General features: G+C 38.3%; 1 protein-coding gene across 1 annotated transcript; it reads right to left on the reverse strand.

Annotated features, from left to right (window-relative positions):
• Positions 1-488: 488 nt before the first annotated feature.
• On the reverse strand, positions 489-15,171 carry CD36 (CD36 molecule). The gene is made up of 12 exons (XM_056516145.1): positions 14,540-15,171; positions 13,181-13,325; positions 11,897-12,076; positions 11,665-11,756; positions 11,203-11,249; positions 8,863-8,932; positions 7,052-7,239; positions 6,043-6,161; positions 4,714-4,787; positions 3,997-4,051; positions 3,641-3,805; positions 489-2,932 (listed from the first exon to the last, which is right to left on the reverse strand). Exons 2-11 carry the CDS (start codon positions 13,265-13,267, stop codon positions 3,641-3,643), a joined length of 1,077 nt encoding a protein of 358 aa, XP_056372120.1. The 5' UTR covers positions 13,268-13,325; positions 14,540-15,171; the 3' UTR covers positions 489-2,932.
• Between the last annotated feature and the right edge of the window lie 1,366 nt (positions 15,172-16,537).

The following is a 16,537-nucleotide window of genomic DNA, read 5'->3' on the forward strand; positions in this document are numbered from 1 at the left end:
CACGGTGCTAACCCCGTCCTGCCAACACGTCCAGATCCAGGGATGGGAAACCAGCCTCTCTCCCAGCCTGGCTTCCTGGCTTGTTTTAGAGTTGCTTCAGTTTAGACATCCTGGTGCTTACCTTGTTCCACAAAGTTTTCTCCTGGTTGTGATCCAGAAGATAAATCACAGAATCAGAATATTCTGAGGTGAAAGGGACCCACAAGGGTCATCGAATCCAGCTCTGAAGTGAATTGCCCACATGGGGATCAAATGCACAATGTTTGTGTTATTAGCACTGGGTTCTGACCAACAGAGACAATAAATGCTGTATGCCACTGATATTTCTAATGTATCATGCAGCAACATGCCCTTCTGGGAAGCTGCAGTGTGCCAGAGTAAAATGATTTTAAAAGGTTAGCTGCAGCCTCAATTACTCATCAATTTCTAATATCAGATCTAGAAAAAGAAAACATACTCCAAAATTCCAAGGAAAAAGACACAAGAACTTCATTATTTAACACAGAAGGCTTTATTTACAATTAAACATAAGGATATCAGAAAAAAATATTTGAGCTTTATTTTATTCATATTTTCATTAAACCCTGCACTGTTTGAACAACTGTAAATACTTAACACTAGCTTATTTTATAATGAATTAACAATAACTGTGACTGATGCTTTGGATAAAGTAACTATAAATTACAATTCAAGTGCAGTCTAAGTGCTGGATGTAGTTAAAAAGCCCAAACCTGCATTGAGATAATGAGATTATGCATATGGACACACATGTAGTTGTGTCCATATAAAATTTGGCCCTGAGACATTTAAAATCATGGCCTGACTTGCTGGATCACTGCTGCTGGAGCACCACATAGTACTAAACAACACTAGAAAAGCAAGCACTAACCTACTGACAATGTACTTGAAGTCAAATAAAATGAAGCTGAAATGTTAGCATATCAAAAACTACAGGAGCACTGCTGTTGTTCCTTTCATGTTAGACCCTGACACAAAAGACATTTTATTATAAAAAATTGGTGTCAGATCTGGAACCAGAGCAGAGCTGTGCTCATCTTAAAGGAGATGTGGCTTGATGGCTTTAGCTGTCCTCACACTTTTTTGACCAGTCCATAGGACTCTAGGGATGGCTTCAGTTGTGTCAAATTGTCCCCAGACTAATATGGGAACAGAGCATCACACGACACCAGCAATAATGTGGGTATGAGAGCAAGGTGTTTTTCATTGACTAGCCAGCACCATGAGTAACCAAACACACAGGCTGAGAGCAAACCCTTCCCCTGAGTGCCACACCAGCTGCCCTGGTAGCTGGCTGAGAGCAAACCCTTCCCCTGAGTGCCACACCAGCTGCCCTGGTAGCTGGCAGCTCCAGAAGAGTGCACCGTGTTCCTCACACACCTCACCTTCAAGAGTAATGTCTTGGGATTTCTGTGACTCATCAGCTCTACTGATAGCTTTGTCCATGAGGAACAATGGAATAAAAACACCAGCATTATAGTCAGTTGGATTTTCCCTTTATTTCCAAAGGTAAGAACACCTTACTAAAGATACCCAGCCAAAGACATTGTCCTTTATTGGCATGATGAACCTTTCTGGTTTAAAGTCCATTGTAGCATTGTTTACAAACAGCAGGATATGATAGGCTGGCCATGTTTGATTTCCCTTTTTCTTTGCATCTCTTAAATAAGGGGATAAAAGATCCAAAAAGAAATCTTAGAAAATTATGAACTTAGGCTCTTGTTCTGAATTTATTGAATACATGGAAAAAGAAGAGACCCTGCAACACTCTGTATTTGCCCCATTTACTCTCAGAATAAAATACAGCATTCAGATAAAATTAAAAAGTCAACTATTTATGAAGATGTCAGTGCTTGCTACCTGTCTACAGGCTGATGCACCTCATTAAACAAATGGTTGCACAAATTTCCTTGTGGCAGATGGTTTATCAGTAAGTAATTGGGGCTACCTCTTTTCATTTATGCGCTTCTATAGCAAGTGGAACCCTCTGATGTTTGACCAAAATCATTATCTCAGGTCTTTCCTGACTCTGAAGCATTTTGGAATATTTTCTCTTGGCCTGTGAGGTGGTAGATCATTCTCCAAGGCAGGCCTTAGGGCAGTGCAGGGTGTGCAAACAAGAGCCAGAAATTAAAGCTCACAGGAGGCAACAGGAAGAGCAGTGGGGCAGGGTGGGAGTTAGGGAGTGGCTCAGAGTAATAAACAGCTGTGGAGCCAAATGTTGATGAGCTCCATCAACATGGATGACTGTGATGTATCTATGAGCCATCTCCACATACAAATATAAAATGTATGAACTACATGTTTTAGTAAGTCTTCTATAAACGTCGTGTATTACAGTTAGTAACTTTACATAATAAACTTCACATTCAATGCAATTCACATCCCTGAATAGAGGACAGAGAGCAGTTCTATGGCAGCAGCTTCCATTCCTTGAAGGAACAGAGAGAAATATTGCAATAAGAGCATCTAGAGCACAGCATGAGCTCCAAATTGTTGTCATTCCCAGCCTGTGCTCAGAGATGGAACATCAGCAAGCGGCTTTCATTTTTCTTGCAAATCCAGAAGAAAATGAGTAGCAAGTTGCATAAATGGCAGAAGGTGGACTAAAATCCAACTGTATCTCAACTTCAGTCTGCTTGAATGCAATTTAAAATGTACAACAAGTTTCAAATAAAGTCTTTTGATAGTGTGGTTTCCACAGTGGCCTCTTTAGAGATGTCAGAAGTGTGGACCTTCGAAAACATCAGCTTATTTGGGTTAGTAAGCTGGTCTTCTCAAAATGGAAAATTGTGTTGAATTCCATAGCACGTGGGCTGACTGTGCCTTGAATCATACCTTTTGTCTCTGAATTTTAACAAGCTGCTTAGCTGAAATTTCAATTAAACACTGACTGCCTCTGAAGTCTTTTCACCTGTTGTGAAATAAAATCAGAATTCAGCTTATGATGAGGTAAATCTTCAGCTTAAGAATACCTCTTTAGTATAGCATACTTCTCACCACAATGCTCATGTCTCTGCACTTTTAAATAACTCCAGAAATGTGTTTGCTTCCCCAGATATCAGCTCATTAATCCACCTCTTGGTCAGTCTGCCCCTGATGGGAGTATATTCACCTCTGTGGGCTAGGTATGTCCAGGAGGTGCTCGGACCAACATTACAGTGATGCACCACTGAGAGAAAGAGGTGAGAAACCAGCACTCAATAGAAAATGTCATTTACAATGGGTTCTCTGAGCATCTGACTGGGGGATGTCCTGGGAGAGCACAGCAACCTGCAGCTGTGTGGCCTCTGTCTCAGAAAGGTGCTAGAGGACACTTCTGAGCAGTTCAGCAGTCTTGGACAAAATGTTGATTTTTAAAGAAATCATAACAAACAAAAATGTTCCTTTTCTGATGTAGTTCCCAATGCCCTCACCTGAGTTAAGAGCATTCTGAAAGATTTAGGATGGAAAGAGAACTTGAAAATATTAGTCCAATTATCTGGATGATTACCTACAGAACAACTACTAAATTTTCTAGCATGTGAAAAAATAAGAACAGAGAAACAGGTAATGATTCTGAACTCTTGAAACCCTGAGGAGAAGTCACTGCTGAGGACTTAGCTGCTAGGTGTTTACTTACTTATTTCAGTTTCTTGGACCTGCATATGAAGAAGGAGCCCATGAAGGCCAGGAAGAGCACGGAGCCCCCGATCATCAACGCCATCTGCAGCACGTTCAGCAGCTCCAGCCGAGCCGAGATTTTGGTTCTGAACATCTCTGCCTTCTCATCCCCAATGACAGCAGACTGAAACAGCACAAGAAAAACATCAGTGAAAGGTACACTCACTTGCCAGAGATACTCTTGGTGTATGAGAATCACAGCATGAGTTTAATTACCCAGTTTCAGGGCACTGAGAATGAAAGAGCGAGGTAGTTTTGTTTGTTTGTTTGTTTGTTTGAAAACAGAGAATGTTAATAGACATAAAATATACTAACCTCATTTAGCCAAAGAAGAGGGAACACATAGGTTTTATTAACTTTTTTTAAAGGACTGAAATGAAAAAATAAGTACAGCATGTTACTTTGATTTTGATACATAAGTCCAATCTCTACTTAAACATTTTTCTTCTCTAACTATATTTCTGGCTTCCAGATGTACTTTTTAAACATACTTTTGGAGTGAAACAAAAAAAACCAAACCAAACCAAAACTACAATTAATAACAGCCATTTTACATATTGGGCAACCATTATTTTCTGTCTAATCAGACACAGAGAGGGTTGAAGATCTGTGTGGTGTTCATATGTACAAGATTCCAAAAGTATGTTTATCCATATACATTTGGGCCAATGAAGAGGAAAAAAAAACCAGCTAGAGACCCACTGACCCTTCTAATAAAACCATATAGTGACAAGAAATACATAAATTCTCTTTCTCACTGGATTTATTAGAGAAAATACAGTTTGTGGTTCATCCTCATGACCCCCATTTGAGTTTTATAACAAGTTATTTTAAGAACATTTGTAAGCTTCTGTAGGGAAACCAAATGTGTGTTAAAATATTTGGGCAGGGTCCTGATCAGGAAGATTTATGCTGAACAAGCTTTGGGGAAGTATTTTCATTCCTTCATCTACAAGACATTTCTACTGATGCTCTCATAGATCAATCAGCCCACTTAAAAATTCTTTAAAAATAAAATAAAGAAGGACTTACTCAAGGAATTTTGAAGGCTGGACAAGGAGGTTTACTTGCAGCCTTTTTGCAAATCGTAGCGTAAAACCAGTCACCTAAAACCAGTGAAAAAATAAAAAAACCCATTAATTTAAATTCCTTAATTAGGTGTCAAGGTCTATAATATAGACTGTGTCATAAAGCACTTTGGGATTATTTTATTGTTATGTTTTGAAGGACTAATTTTTATGAAATGGAAATGTTTCTCAGGGTTTCTCATGTCTCATAGAAATTCTGATTTTGTGGCTTTACCATAGTTACTGTTGTAATTTATATTTAAACCTGAAGACAAAGTTAAAAAACACTAAATCAATCATGGCATATTTCATATAAAAATATGCTTCAGAGGGTTTTTTCCACCAAAAAACAGCTACATTTTCTTTTTCAAAATGAAGGATATTTAACTTGCATAGAGCTGAAATCAAACCTTTTATATCAGGACAAACAGACCCATACAAAGGTCAAATCTTTTCTTCATATCTTCCTTCTACTCTGTCTTTCACAAAAAAAAAAAATGTGATTCTTGAAAATTTTGTGTAATGTTTAGGAAAATCTGTTTGATATCTCTATTCCAAATAAGGTGAAACAAAGACTTAACTTCATGTCTCTGAAGTTACATAGCTCAACTGCCTAATTTTAGTGAGAAATTATCAATTTTACCTTTAATTCAAAGTAAGAGTAAAACAGAAATTTAAAACCCTTGAATTCATCATACAATTCAGAAAACTTTGGTAAGTACACTTAAAGATCTGAATCACTGAAACAAAAATAGAGATAATTTGTAAGAAACCAGAATTTGTAGGAAGACAAAACAAAATCATTCTGTTTGGGAGATCTGCTGGACAATTCAAGTTACAAAGACTTAAATTAGGTCTTTTTAAATCAGACTATTCAGAGTTCTAGCAATTAGAAATAAACTCATCTATGTTTATTTAGTTTCAATGGAGATAGTAATTATCCAAAAATGGCTAGTTATAGATTTTTTTTTTAAATTAAGTGTAGGAAACGGAAGTTTCATGTAATATAATTTTCTCAAAGTACCTGAAGATCATGGTTTACAGATTCAGTCCCACATTCCCAGTAAGTAAAAATCAAAACAGATTTTCCTAACTTTGAAGGTCAGAATGAGATAAAGTTCTGCTCTAAATTTCCCCTGCTCAAACCAGACCACTTGGAGAGCAGACCTTAGAAAAACAAGTATGAATATATTGCATCTTCTGCTTGTCCCTCTGGTAAAAGGCCAGCTCTACTACTATTAAATTTAAACATTGCAAGTTTCCCAAGGTACAAGTATTAAATACTTGGACTTACAGGCTCTATGTCTAGATATGTCTCATGCTCTTTTTCATTTGGACTCAGGCCTTCCACGTTGTGCAATATAGATTCACTTGCATGAAGAAAATGAGGAAGAGAGATATATACCGGTCTTTCTATTGAAATAAAAACACAAACTCTCTTGAATCATTCAGCCATGCTTTGGCACTTATCTTCACAGGTTATTTTCCAAACATAGTTTTGCTATGTAGATGTACAATCCTGATAAAAATGGTAAGAGTCTAACCCCACCATCATAAAAAAAAACAATAACAAAACAAAAACAAAAACAAAAGACCCACAAAAAAACCCCCAAACAAACAAACAAACAAAAAAAAAAAAAAAAACACAAAAAAACCAAAACACAAAAAAACCCAAAAACAACCCAAACAAAAAAAAAATTAAAATTTGAACATTTTTGGGATTTTTTTTTTTTTTTGTCATGGGGAAAATTTGCATAGTGAAATATACAGCAGTTACAAATCCTATTTGTCTTGTGTCTACACTGTGGAGCTGGCAGTGCTCCCAGTTTCATGCTGGACATGACTGTCACTGTCTCCCCCCACACTCATGATCTTGTTTTGGCCTGAAGTGACTTCTTGCACTTCAGTCTGTACCAAATGCAGACTCAGTCTGTATTTATTTTACCTACTAATACTAAGCCAGTATTGCCTCTGCATACACACCCACCCCCCTGTCTGTGTGAGCTGCACAGACACAAGGTGCAGAACTGTCTCTGGCTTTTACAGTGTCCCTCCTTTCCTTTCCCTACACACATTCCTGCACTTTCAGTGCACAATCCAGACTTTGCATAGCACTATGCAAAATACAGAAATATCATAGTCCTCATTTTGGGCAATGAGGCTGCAGAAATGTGAGGGTCTCACATCAACCTGTGGAAGGATTCACAGACAAAGATCCTGGATATCAGAGTAACAGCTCAGCTCCAGGACAAGTGCCTTGTCCCCAGTTACACACTCGTGTGGCAGCAGTGTCCCCAGCATACTTGCTTTGCAGGCACTGATGTCCAGGACTCCAGCTAACGTGCAGTTCTCTGATATTACTTTGTCTGTACAGAAGCAGTAGTTGTCTCCCACTTCAGTTGGCGATGCAAACGCTTCCCGAGGAACCACGAAACGGTACAGCGTGATTCCCTTCACAACCTGCTGGCTGTGGAAGACTCCGTAGATTGATCTGAACACAGAGAGGAGAAATGGGTTTCAGCCATTTGGATTAAAAGTCTAAACCTGTGGCAATGCTCCTGGAGGATCCCCCAGCTACCTCTCTCCTAAAAGAAACAACCCCCCCAGGGACCCCAGGCTCCTGCCACACTGTCCAGTGAATTTCAGGGGGGCTCCTCTGTAGTGGACAATATTCCACACCTTCACAAAAAGATGTACAAGCTCAGAGGTGAGCATGCCAATACACCAAACAACAGAAAAATGTTCAAATGCTAATAATAAACAATATAGACAAAACTAACAAATTAATTGAGGTCTCTTTTCCCTACACACAGCCACATCTGCAGTCATTATGAGGTTTTTGAAAGTTTCTGGACTTAGCAGGAATGCTTATCCATATAAAGCATCTCTGATATCGTTTTTTGCTGACCTGATGATAATCTAAGTTTTATGATGCAGACAACACCCTGCATATAAGCTTATTCCATTGTATATGAATCAGAACATTACTTAAGCTTCTTTTTACTAATTCATTATCAGCTGATAGAGATATGGTTGCTACACAGTAATGTAACCAGGACACAAACACTTTGTATTGCAGCCAAATAAAAGAAGGGTTTTGCAACATGGACAGAACATTTTTTCCTGACCCTGCTTCTGCAGGACCTTTGGGCAATAGTTGTTGTCCTTTACTGTTCATTAATTTTGAGAATCAAATGGCCAGAGGGATCTCTCAAATTGTGTGTGCAATCAATCCAAAGAATTTTATCATTTCTCCCCTGCATAGAGTTCCCTTTTCTGTGAATTGAGAAATGTTTTCCAGATTGTGAATAAAATTGCTTCACAAAACACCCCCTTCTACCCTCATATAAAAACATTGATCTTTGAAAACAAACACTCTGCAAAGCAAATGGCCTACTTTAAGCCTAGTAAAAAGGAAGCATCTGTTTCCAGGCAGCAAAATAAATAAAGGGTTTGAACCTCCCAAAGTAAATACACTGTGATGCACTTTAAATCTTTAACATTTCTTTCAGTGATCCCACTGGAGAACCTGGGGACACTGGATAGCCCAGCAGAAGCAGCAGGCTTAAAAGTCATCAGCATGGGATGTATTAAGCAGGCTTGTTTGTTTGTAAATACATAAAAATAAAAAAATGCAAAAATATCCCGTGAGAAAAAAAAAAAAATTAGTATCTATTGAATGAGAGTAAACACTGTTCTGCATAGATTACTTTTTCCAGACATGCCAAAGATGGACCTAACTGGACCCTGCTGTACCTGTTGCCCTCTTAGACCAAACAAGGCTGGGTCATGATCTTAGAAAAAATTCAAGACTTTGAATCTGTGGCCCTCAGTGTCTTTTACAGATCTCTAACAGCTCACAATGACACATTTTCCTGAATATACATCTGTAACTGGCTGAAATAAAGTCCTAGCTTCCTACTTGACATAAAAGTGGTACAGTCAGGCTCTGAATCATGAGCACAACTCACAACTTTACTTGTGTTTTAGGTTAAAATTTTATGTTGCACTGCCTGGCTGACCCAAGCACAGCCAGTGCAGCCATCCTCTGAAAACAAAGAGCATTCAGAGGCACAGACAGGTGTGAACACACTCTGAGAAGGGAGAAGCCTACCTGCAAATATCAGAGGAGAAGAAGCGTAGCACCTGATTCTTCTTAACAAATGGTGGGAAGGATGCTCCATCTATGAATAAAACAAAACAGGAACATGAAAGCAATTCCACTTAGAAGACATGATTTAATTTCTAGCTCAATATTTAGTTGTTACTCTCCTGTAAAGCTGTGACAAAGGTAAACAGTATGAGTCATTTGTGGGGAAAATGTTTATGTAAGCTATTGCACATTAACAGGCACTTCACAGATAAGATGTAGTTTTTGAAAACAAGCCAAGATATAACAGCCTTTTTTTCTGCCCCTAGATGTGAAGCTATATGATCAAGTCCATTTAAAACAGAGGATATTAAAAAAAAAATCTGCTTAACATGAAGTCAAAAACCTGTTGCCCTTGCTTCAAGGCTTATGCAGACTATAGATTAAATCTTCCTAGAGTTGCTTGAGTCACCTGCAGTTACAACTCAGCACTTACAAGAAACACAGCTTCAGACTTCAACACTGTTTATTTCATGATCAGTGCTAAACCTTTTCCAAAAAGGAGTGCTCAAGCTAAGCTGAGTCCTTCTAGAGCTAATGGAGAGGAAGAAGCCACTTCCAGAGCACAGTGCACCTCACCCCAGGGTGGATGCACAGTTGGTCAGACAAGTAAACTTTGGTGTTGTTTCTCCCCACTTCTCTGAAAGAGTGAAGACTCTCAGATTTGTATTTCTGCATTGCAAGCACCCAGAGTCATATAAGAGGAGCCTCTGCCATTTTCCCAATTAAAGTGTTGTAACAAACCTTTAACCAGTACATTTGTTATTTTTTGTGACAATTTCTGTTTAGTTTCTTAGGCAGCAACCATAACCAAACAATTGCAAACGTCTGTGGTATCTTTGAAACCAGTTGGCAAGAGCACGAAGGCCAAATATTGCCCCTTGCCCACTGCTGACAGAAGCACTTTTTTTTTCAAACGTTCAAGATCATCCTAAACACACATTCTGTTTCTAAATCTTGGCATTCTTCTAATGTTGGCAAATATGGATTCATGTTAAGCCCCATACAAGCATACTGTTTTAGATTTTTAATTATGTATTTTTTTATACTATACATGTTGAGCTTTGGTGTGAAAGCTTTAAGATAAGGTAGAATTCTCACATTCACATGAATTTTTAAGCCTGTTGCATCTCCAAATACAGTGTCACACTGAATGACCTTGTAAACTATGCAGCAAACTTTGTTCACAAGTAAAAGCTCATTTTTCACTTAATTAGTTACCAGTGTATATTTATTCCATCAGTTACAGAAGAAGAATAAACAAAAAAGCTGACCCTGGCTAAAAAAAAAATATGGCAGGTCCCCACAAGAAAGAAGTCCTAGAATGTAAGAAAATATTGTTTTATATAAAATTACTTACATAGTTTAAAAAGGAACTAATCCTTTGTGGCTTATAGACTTTTGGAAAATCAGATTCTTGTGATGTATTTTAAATACTTCAAAATACTTTGTTGTACAATCTGGGTTATAAGGAAAATTATCTATACCAGGTAAAGCAGAATGGAAAATGAGGGGAAAAAAGCCAAACAGAAATCCCAACACCAAAGCCTTTATTTACTGCAGGTCTGGAGGCAAAAGCCTCCACCAAGACACCTGCCAGCCTCAGCTCCACAGATTGTGGTGTCCTCACAGCAATGCTTTCACTAATCAAAAAGAAAAATATCACCTTGAACAAATGTATCTTAAACAACCCAGCTGTTTACCTATGAATTCCAAAAGAAAATTCAAAAATATTTGTCTACAGTCTATTCATGCCAGTCTAAACTACTTTTCTTCTTCATCTCTTTTCATTTTCTGGTGATCTACAAGCCATTCATCTGACAGCCTCCTCCTTTGTTGCCTCAATCTCTTCTCATATATCAGAATGTCCATTTTGGTGCAATTAATTAAATTTTCAGCAGTGTAAATGAATGTGAATTATTAAAATGCCAAGATAATTTTTAATTACTATAGGAAAGAAACAGAATCTTAATTATATTGTACTATGAAAATAATTAGTAGAAAAAAGATAACTTTGTTCTCTTGTTGGATAATTTTGTTTCTCTTCCACATTTACTCTAGATGTAGAGGCTGTGTTCATGTGTATATAAAATTATGTACAGTAATAAAAAAATTCACCTATTTTAATAGATACACACTTATGCATATATCACAGTAGTAGTATGTCTGCATATATATAGATACTTAATGTACAAAACACAGAACTGGCAAAGCCCAGGGGAGATAATTTAAATATTGTATCTCATTATTCCTTTGAAATATCAAGAAAAGTGTTGAAGTTTCAAAAAGCTTTAATAGGCTCACCTGTGCCATTAACCATATCACAGTGACCTTCCCAGTACGAAAGAGTGCTGTAAGATAAAATAAAATTCATGCTGCATGTAGTAAATTCTACCATGTAACCACTTCAATTACCTGTATTACCAAATATAAGTGTTCCAGGATAAGCCTGATCTGTTAGTAAAGGCAAAAGATAGAGATGTTCCCCTATCCAGAAAAATTATGGAATCCATTAGAAGAGGATAAAAGGAATCTATCTACCTAAGAATGCAAAACAGAATTAATTGTGTCAAAGAATCAATAACTGTCTTAAGTCCAGCTGTTGATAGCTGAAAGAGATGGTTTTGCTAAACCAGGTCATGATCCCATTTCCTTTGAATCATTGAAGCTTTTTCTGTTTATCTATAGCCCCTAGTGAATCAAGTTTTAAAAGCCATACCTTGAAAATGTTGTATTTTTTTTTTTTACTCTACAATGCTGTGATACCTTTTATTTTTATAGCTTTGAATTATTGCTGTTTGTGCAATATCTTCTGTCCCAGTATACACAGTGTAAGGTCCATCGCTTGTCCCATTATACTGTAACAGATGCAACAAGAAGGAATAACAGTTAGAAACAGTGAATAAATTTATAGTACTTTCTTCCTCAGAGTAGCTGTCTTCAGTTTTATTCACAGAATGATAACTGAAGGCATTGCCTCCTCACCAGTTTCACTTACCGGGTAGAAGACTCCCACCACTGGGTTCACAGAGCCAAAGGGGATACTGCCCAAGAAGGGATCTCTGTATCCCCACAGTATTTCTTTGACTGTTCTGTTCTGAAGAATGGCTGACTTGGAACCTTTGACCCAAATGTTTATAAGTGCTTGAAGTGCACCCGGGTACAAAGCAGGTACAGCCTACAACAGCAATAAAATCAATGTTTAGTATAAAATTCTGCATGTGCTTTGAATTAAAGATCCAGAGACTGACTCCAAGAAACGTCTGCCAAAGCCAGTTCCCACATTTGCACCTCCCTTGAAGGTAAGTTTCTACATAAAACTGACACTTAACAAAACAATTACTGGCCATAAGTTACACAAAAGCAGTCAATTTTTGTGGACTGATTCCATGAGTTCACTGGATATAATCACAGAATGACAGAGAAGCTGAAGTTGGCAGGACCCCTGGAGACCATCTGGTCCATCCCCTGCTCAGGCAGGACCAGTGAGAGCCAGCTGCCCAGGACATGGCCAGATGGGCTTCTGAATAGCTCCAAATAATGATTTCACAAAAGCTTGGATCAGATGGTCTGAAGTGCCTTCCAACATGGGCTCTTCTGTGATTCTGTGACTGCTGGTATGGCTCTATCCTGTATTTGCACCAACCACCTTCATCATACTCTGCCCCTTGCAGACACCTTCCCACAGCAATCCTGAGCACTCATGCAGACACCAGAAAGTTGGTGCAACACAACCAGGGCTGAATGGAAATATGGAAACTGTAAACATCAGTCAAAGGCAAACAATCTCAGCCTGTGATAAAACAAAAACATCTGGACTAGAAAGGCTCTAGCACTACTCTAGGCGAAGATCCTGTGCTCCTCTTTGAATAACTGATGCTCAGCAGGGCAGGAGAGCTCCAGGACTGCAGCCTGGGCCAGGCTCTGTGGGGTGAGGCCATGCAGACACTGGCTGTGGGAATCAGTGCAGCCTCCCCTAAGGGTACCATGGAAAGAGCATGGCAAATCCACCCTGTACTGTTCATGCTGTACCCCCCACACAAAGGGAACCCACCCAGAAACTCTGGATTTACTCCCGTGCTAAAACTGACAAAGGGGATGTTTTTAGAGCTTTGGACACACTGCATTGAAAGGTGTCCCTGCCCATGACAGGAGGGCTGGAACTAGATGATCTTTAAGGTCCCTTGCAACCCAAACCATTCTATGATTCTATGAACTTCTCCCCTGTTCCACCCAGTAGCTCAACATTCGTACCTGGACACTTTGGCTTTGCTTTACTTACCGCCACAGCGAGGTTGAGGACGGTCATCATGTCATCTTCTGTCCCCATAGACATACCAGGTTCAAAATAAGCAGCATTAGGCAACATGTAGGATATTGTGCCATTCTCACCTTCTGTGACATTTTCTTTGGCTAAATATCGCACCCTGGAAATGCAAAACACAAACAGAATATTTTTAATCTTTGGCTTTTTGAGAAAACAACCATGCCTGACTGAAGGTTTTTGAAAAGTTGATGAACATTTTAGTAAAATGAATGTTGAATATTTTATAACCGTTAAAAGGTTTATAAACATTTCATGTGATTAAATGTAAAAATTTAATTTTCTGCAAAACATTGTTCTTCTGGAAATATTTCCTTATTGACAAATGGAATAGTCTTTCTTGATACTAAAACGAAAGCAAATTTTTTTTTTTATGTCATTAATGGACTTTATATAATTTCATATATTTTTAAATGAATTATGATTTGTCACATTTTTTTCATAAGCTATCTCATGGTTGCATGCAATTAGAAGGATGTGACACAGACATAAAATCTTAGATTTTTTAATGTGTTGCAACAAAAGAGGTCAAACCCATAATGTAACTTTGATAATATTTAATATATATAAGCAATCTTTCAGTCCCACTGAGGTTCTGCCAGTCATGCCCTGCCAGCAAATATCTAAGGTACAAATTTCTGCTGCAGGTCTAGCTTTAGCTCCAGTCTTCCAGTCCAGCCCTCTTGCTGACATCCTTAAAGTTTTTGAGAAAGAAATATCCTAATTTTTTTGAGAAAAAAATTTGCTAACAAGGGTGCCAGTGATAGCAAATATATGGAAGCATCAACATCCCATTTAACGTTAAACAAATAATAAAACCTTCCTTGAATGTAGAAAGACTTCTGCATCTATGTCCTAGCTAGTACAGGAAGAAAAAGGAATGCTTTTCCAAGCAAAATTTGAAAAAAAGAAAAGCTACTGAGAAAAATATCAAGGAGAAAAAACAAAAACCTCCACATTATTAAAAAAAGTATTAGTGATGCATGGATGATAAGGTAATCTCTTGGTTTTAGGGCATCTGGCACATTCTCTCCTGTTACAAAGCTAGTGAAAACTAAACAGGAAGGAATGCAACTGCCTCTGTGGTATTGTAGTTAATAAATTATTGCTTTTTGCAAGTACAAACAGCTTCACCAATTGCCTATTTCTATTTGTGTTTGCCTTATGTTAGACACAATCCAGAAATGTTTGAGACTGCTGTGTGTAGCCACAATTTAGACATTTTTGTCGTGTCTAACTAAGGTATGATGCTGGAATTTCAAAAATAAATTTTATATCAGCAGGTATGATGCCACATATCAAAGGGTCTTTTCTTACCTGTATGTGTAAGGTCCTCTTTGTTCAAATTTTGGTTGAGCCCCCTCTTCTATAACCTCTGTAGGATTTAACACATGGAAAATCCAAAATTCCCTGTAAACTGAACTTCCTGGCACAAGCCAATTTTGAAAAGCTGCGGTACCATTGACAATGACAGCTTCCTGAAAGAACAAAAATCAAAGTTTAAATTATCCCCCCAAAAAACAAGTGAGAAGTTGTATTTACTTTCTAGATGATTGTTGAAATTTCAAAGCAAACAGAAAAAAACCACCATTTTAGCATTAGAGTGAGAAGTACAGCCCAGTTGGCCAACCCTTAGAGGCAGCTTGACATTCCAGCTCAGTGAGAGCAAAATGAGTCCCCCCAAAACAAATTACCACAAAGCTGATCCAATTGCTGATGTAGCTGGCAGTAAAGCTTTCCTATTGCTGTGGTGGGGCCTTCCCTTAGTTCTCAAACACTTGCCAAAACCACTGATTATTTATAAAGGGAAAATCTTTGATGACTGACTCCATACAGAATCCATAATCTACTTTTCATACATTACAAATAGCCCAAGGAAGAAAATGAGAGTTATGTCTGAGCATTTTTCAGACTCTAGATAATTTTGCATCCAGAGAAAACACACAGTACTCTTGAATGACTGTTTCTTTGACAGAAAATTTTTGTCACCAAAACCGAGGCTTTCTGAGAAATCTCTCTAATTCTGATAACATTTTATTAGGAATTTTTCCCAGATCTAAGGAAGAAAGGATGAAACAGTACACCAAGAACCCCTCTAGAGGAATCAAGAGCTCTAAGTGATATGCTCAGCTATATGGCAAATGGCAATTCAGGCTTCAGGACTGTAAAGTGAGAAGGAGAGTTTTAAAGTATGTTACATGTATAGTCAGGGAAATGCCTACTTTGCCTGGTCTGTATTATAGGCCTCTTCTATAGGATTTTCCCAAAGCCTTGGAATAATGTAATTTTTCCCCTTGGTGGTAAATATTCATAGAAGTGTTTTTCAATAAGAGGAAAAATCTAGATTGTGTGTCTCCAACATTAAAGATGCTTTTCTTTTTTGGAGTGATTGAAGATGAATTACCTAATTTGTACAACTCATAAAGTCCAGAAATTTAAAGGCTCTAATTTCTCTAGAGAACAAGAAAAGACATTTTAAATCAAAAGTTGCTACATTATTTTTCTAGTTTAAGTGTGTGCCTCTGAAGTTCACTAATCAATCACCAGGTGAACAAAATAGATATTGTCAGTTATCAGCTCCTGCACTTAGAAACAAATATCTCATCTTGAAGAACTCGTAACACAGTCAGGGTTCTGTCTGTGAAAAGCCTTTGTATGGTGGAATTGCAAAGACCTTGCTGGTGGTGTAAAGCACTGGGCTTGCTGCCTAAATGTCTGCTATAATTTATGTGCATTTGTGTGAGAGGAGAAGGAAGCCTTGCTGCAGTAAGTGTGGCCTTGCACTCAAACCTCACAGGGTCAAAGACTATCCCAGCTGTGGGCCAGCATGGGGCACAACACCTCCTGCATGGAGAGGGAAAAGCTTATGTGGATCAGAAATCACCTTCCCAGTTTTCACAGAGAATTGCTCCAAGCATCTGGGAGAAACAGGACGGTATAAAAAGTGCAGCTCAGTCTGCCTGTGATCTGTACTCAGCAGGGTCCTGACATGGGGACAGATGCCAGGATTTGACCTCCCACTGTGTGATTGCAGTGGGCAAATGGTTAAATTTCCAGCAGATACATGGTCAAGACGACAAACTAATCTCTTGGCAGACAGTACTCAGGAGCAGATAATAGAGAAGTTTCAACCTTGTAACAACAGATCTTTTTAACAGATCTTAAATTGGTGTTATTTACTTTATAAAATTCTTCCCCTCCATCCGTCCCCCTTCACCCTGTCGCCCTTTGCCGGGGCTGGAGTAGTGCAGATGCTGTGCCAGCTCTGCCACTGCACTCTGCCAGGTCACAGTGAGACTGCAGCCACCATTCACT

This window comes from Oenanthe melanoleuca, unplaced genomic scaffold, assembly GCF_029582105.1.
Source record: "Oenanthe melanoleuca isolate GR-GAL-2019-014 unplaced genomic scaffold, OMel1.0 S301, whole genome shotgun sequence".
Taxonomy (NCBI): Eukaryota; Metazoa; Chordata; class Aves; order Passeriformes; family Muscicapidae; genus Oenanthe; species Oenanthe melanoleuca.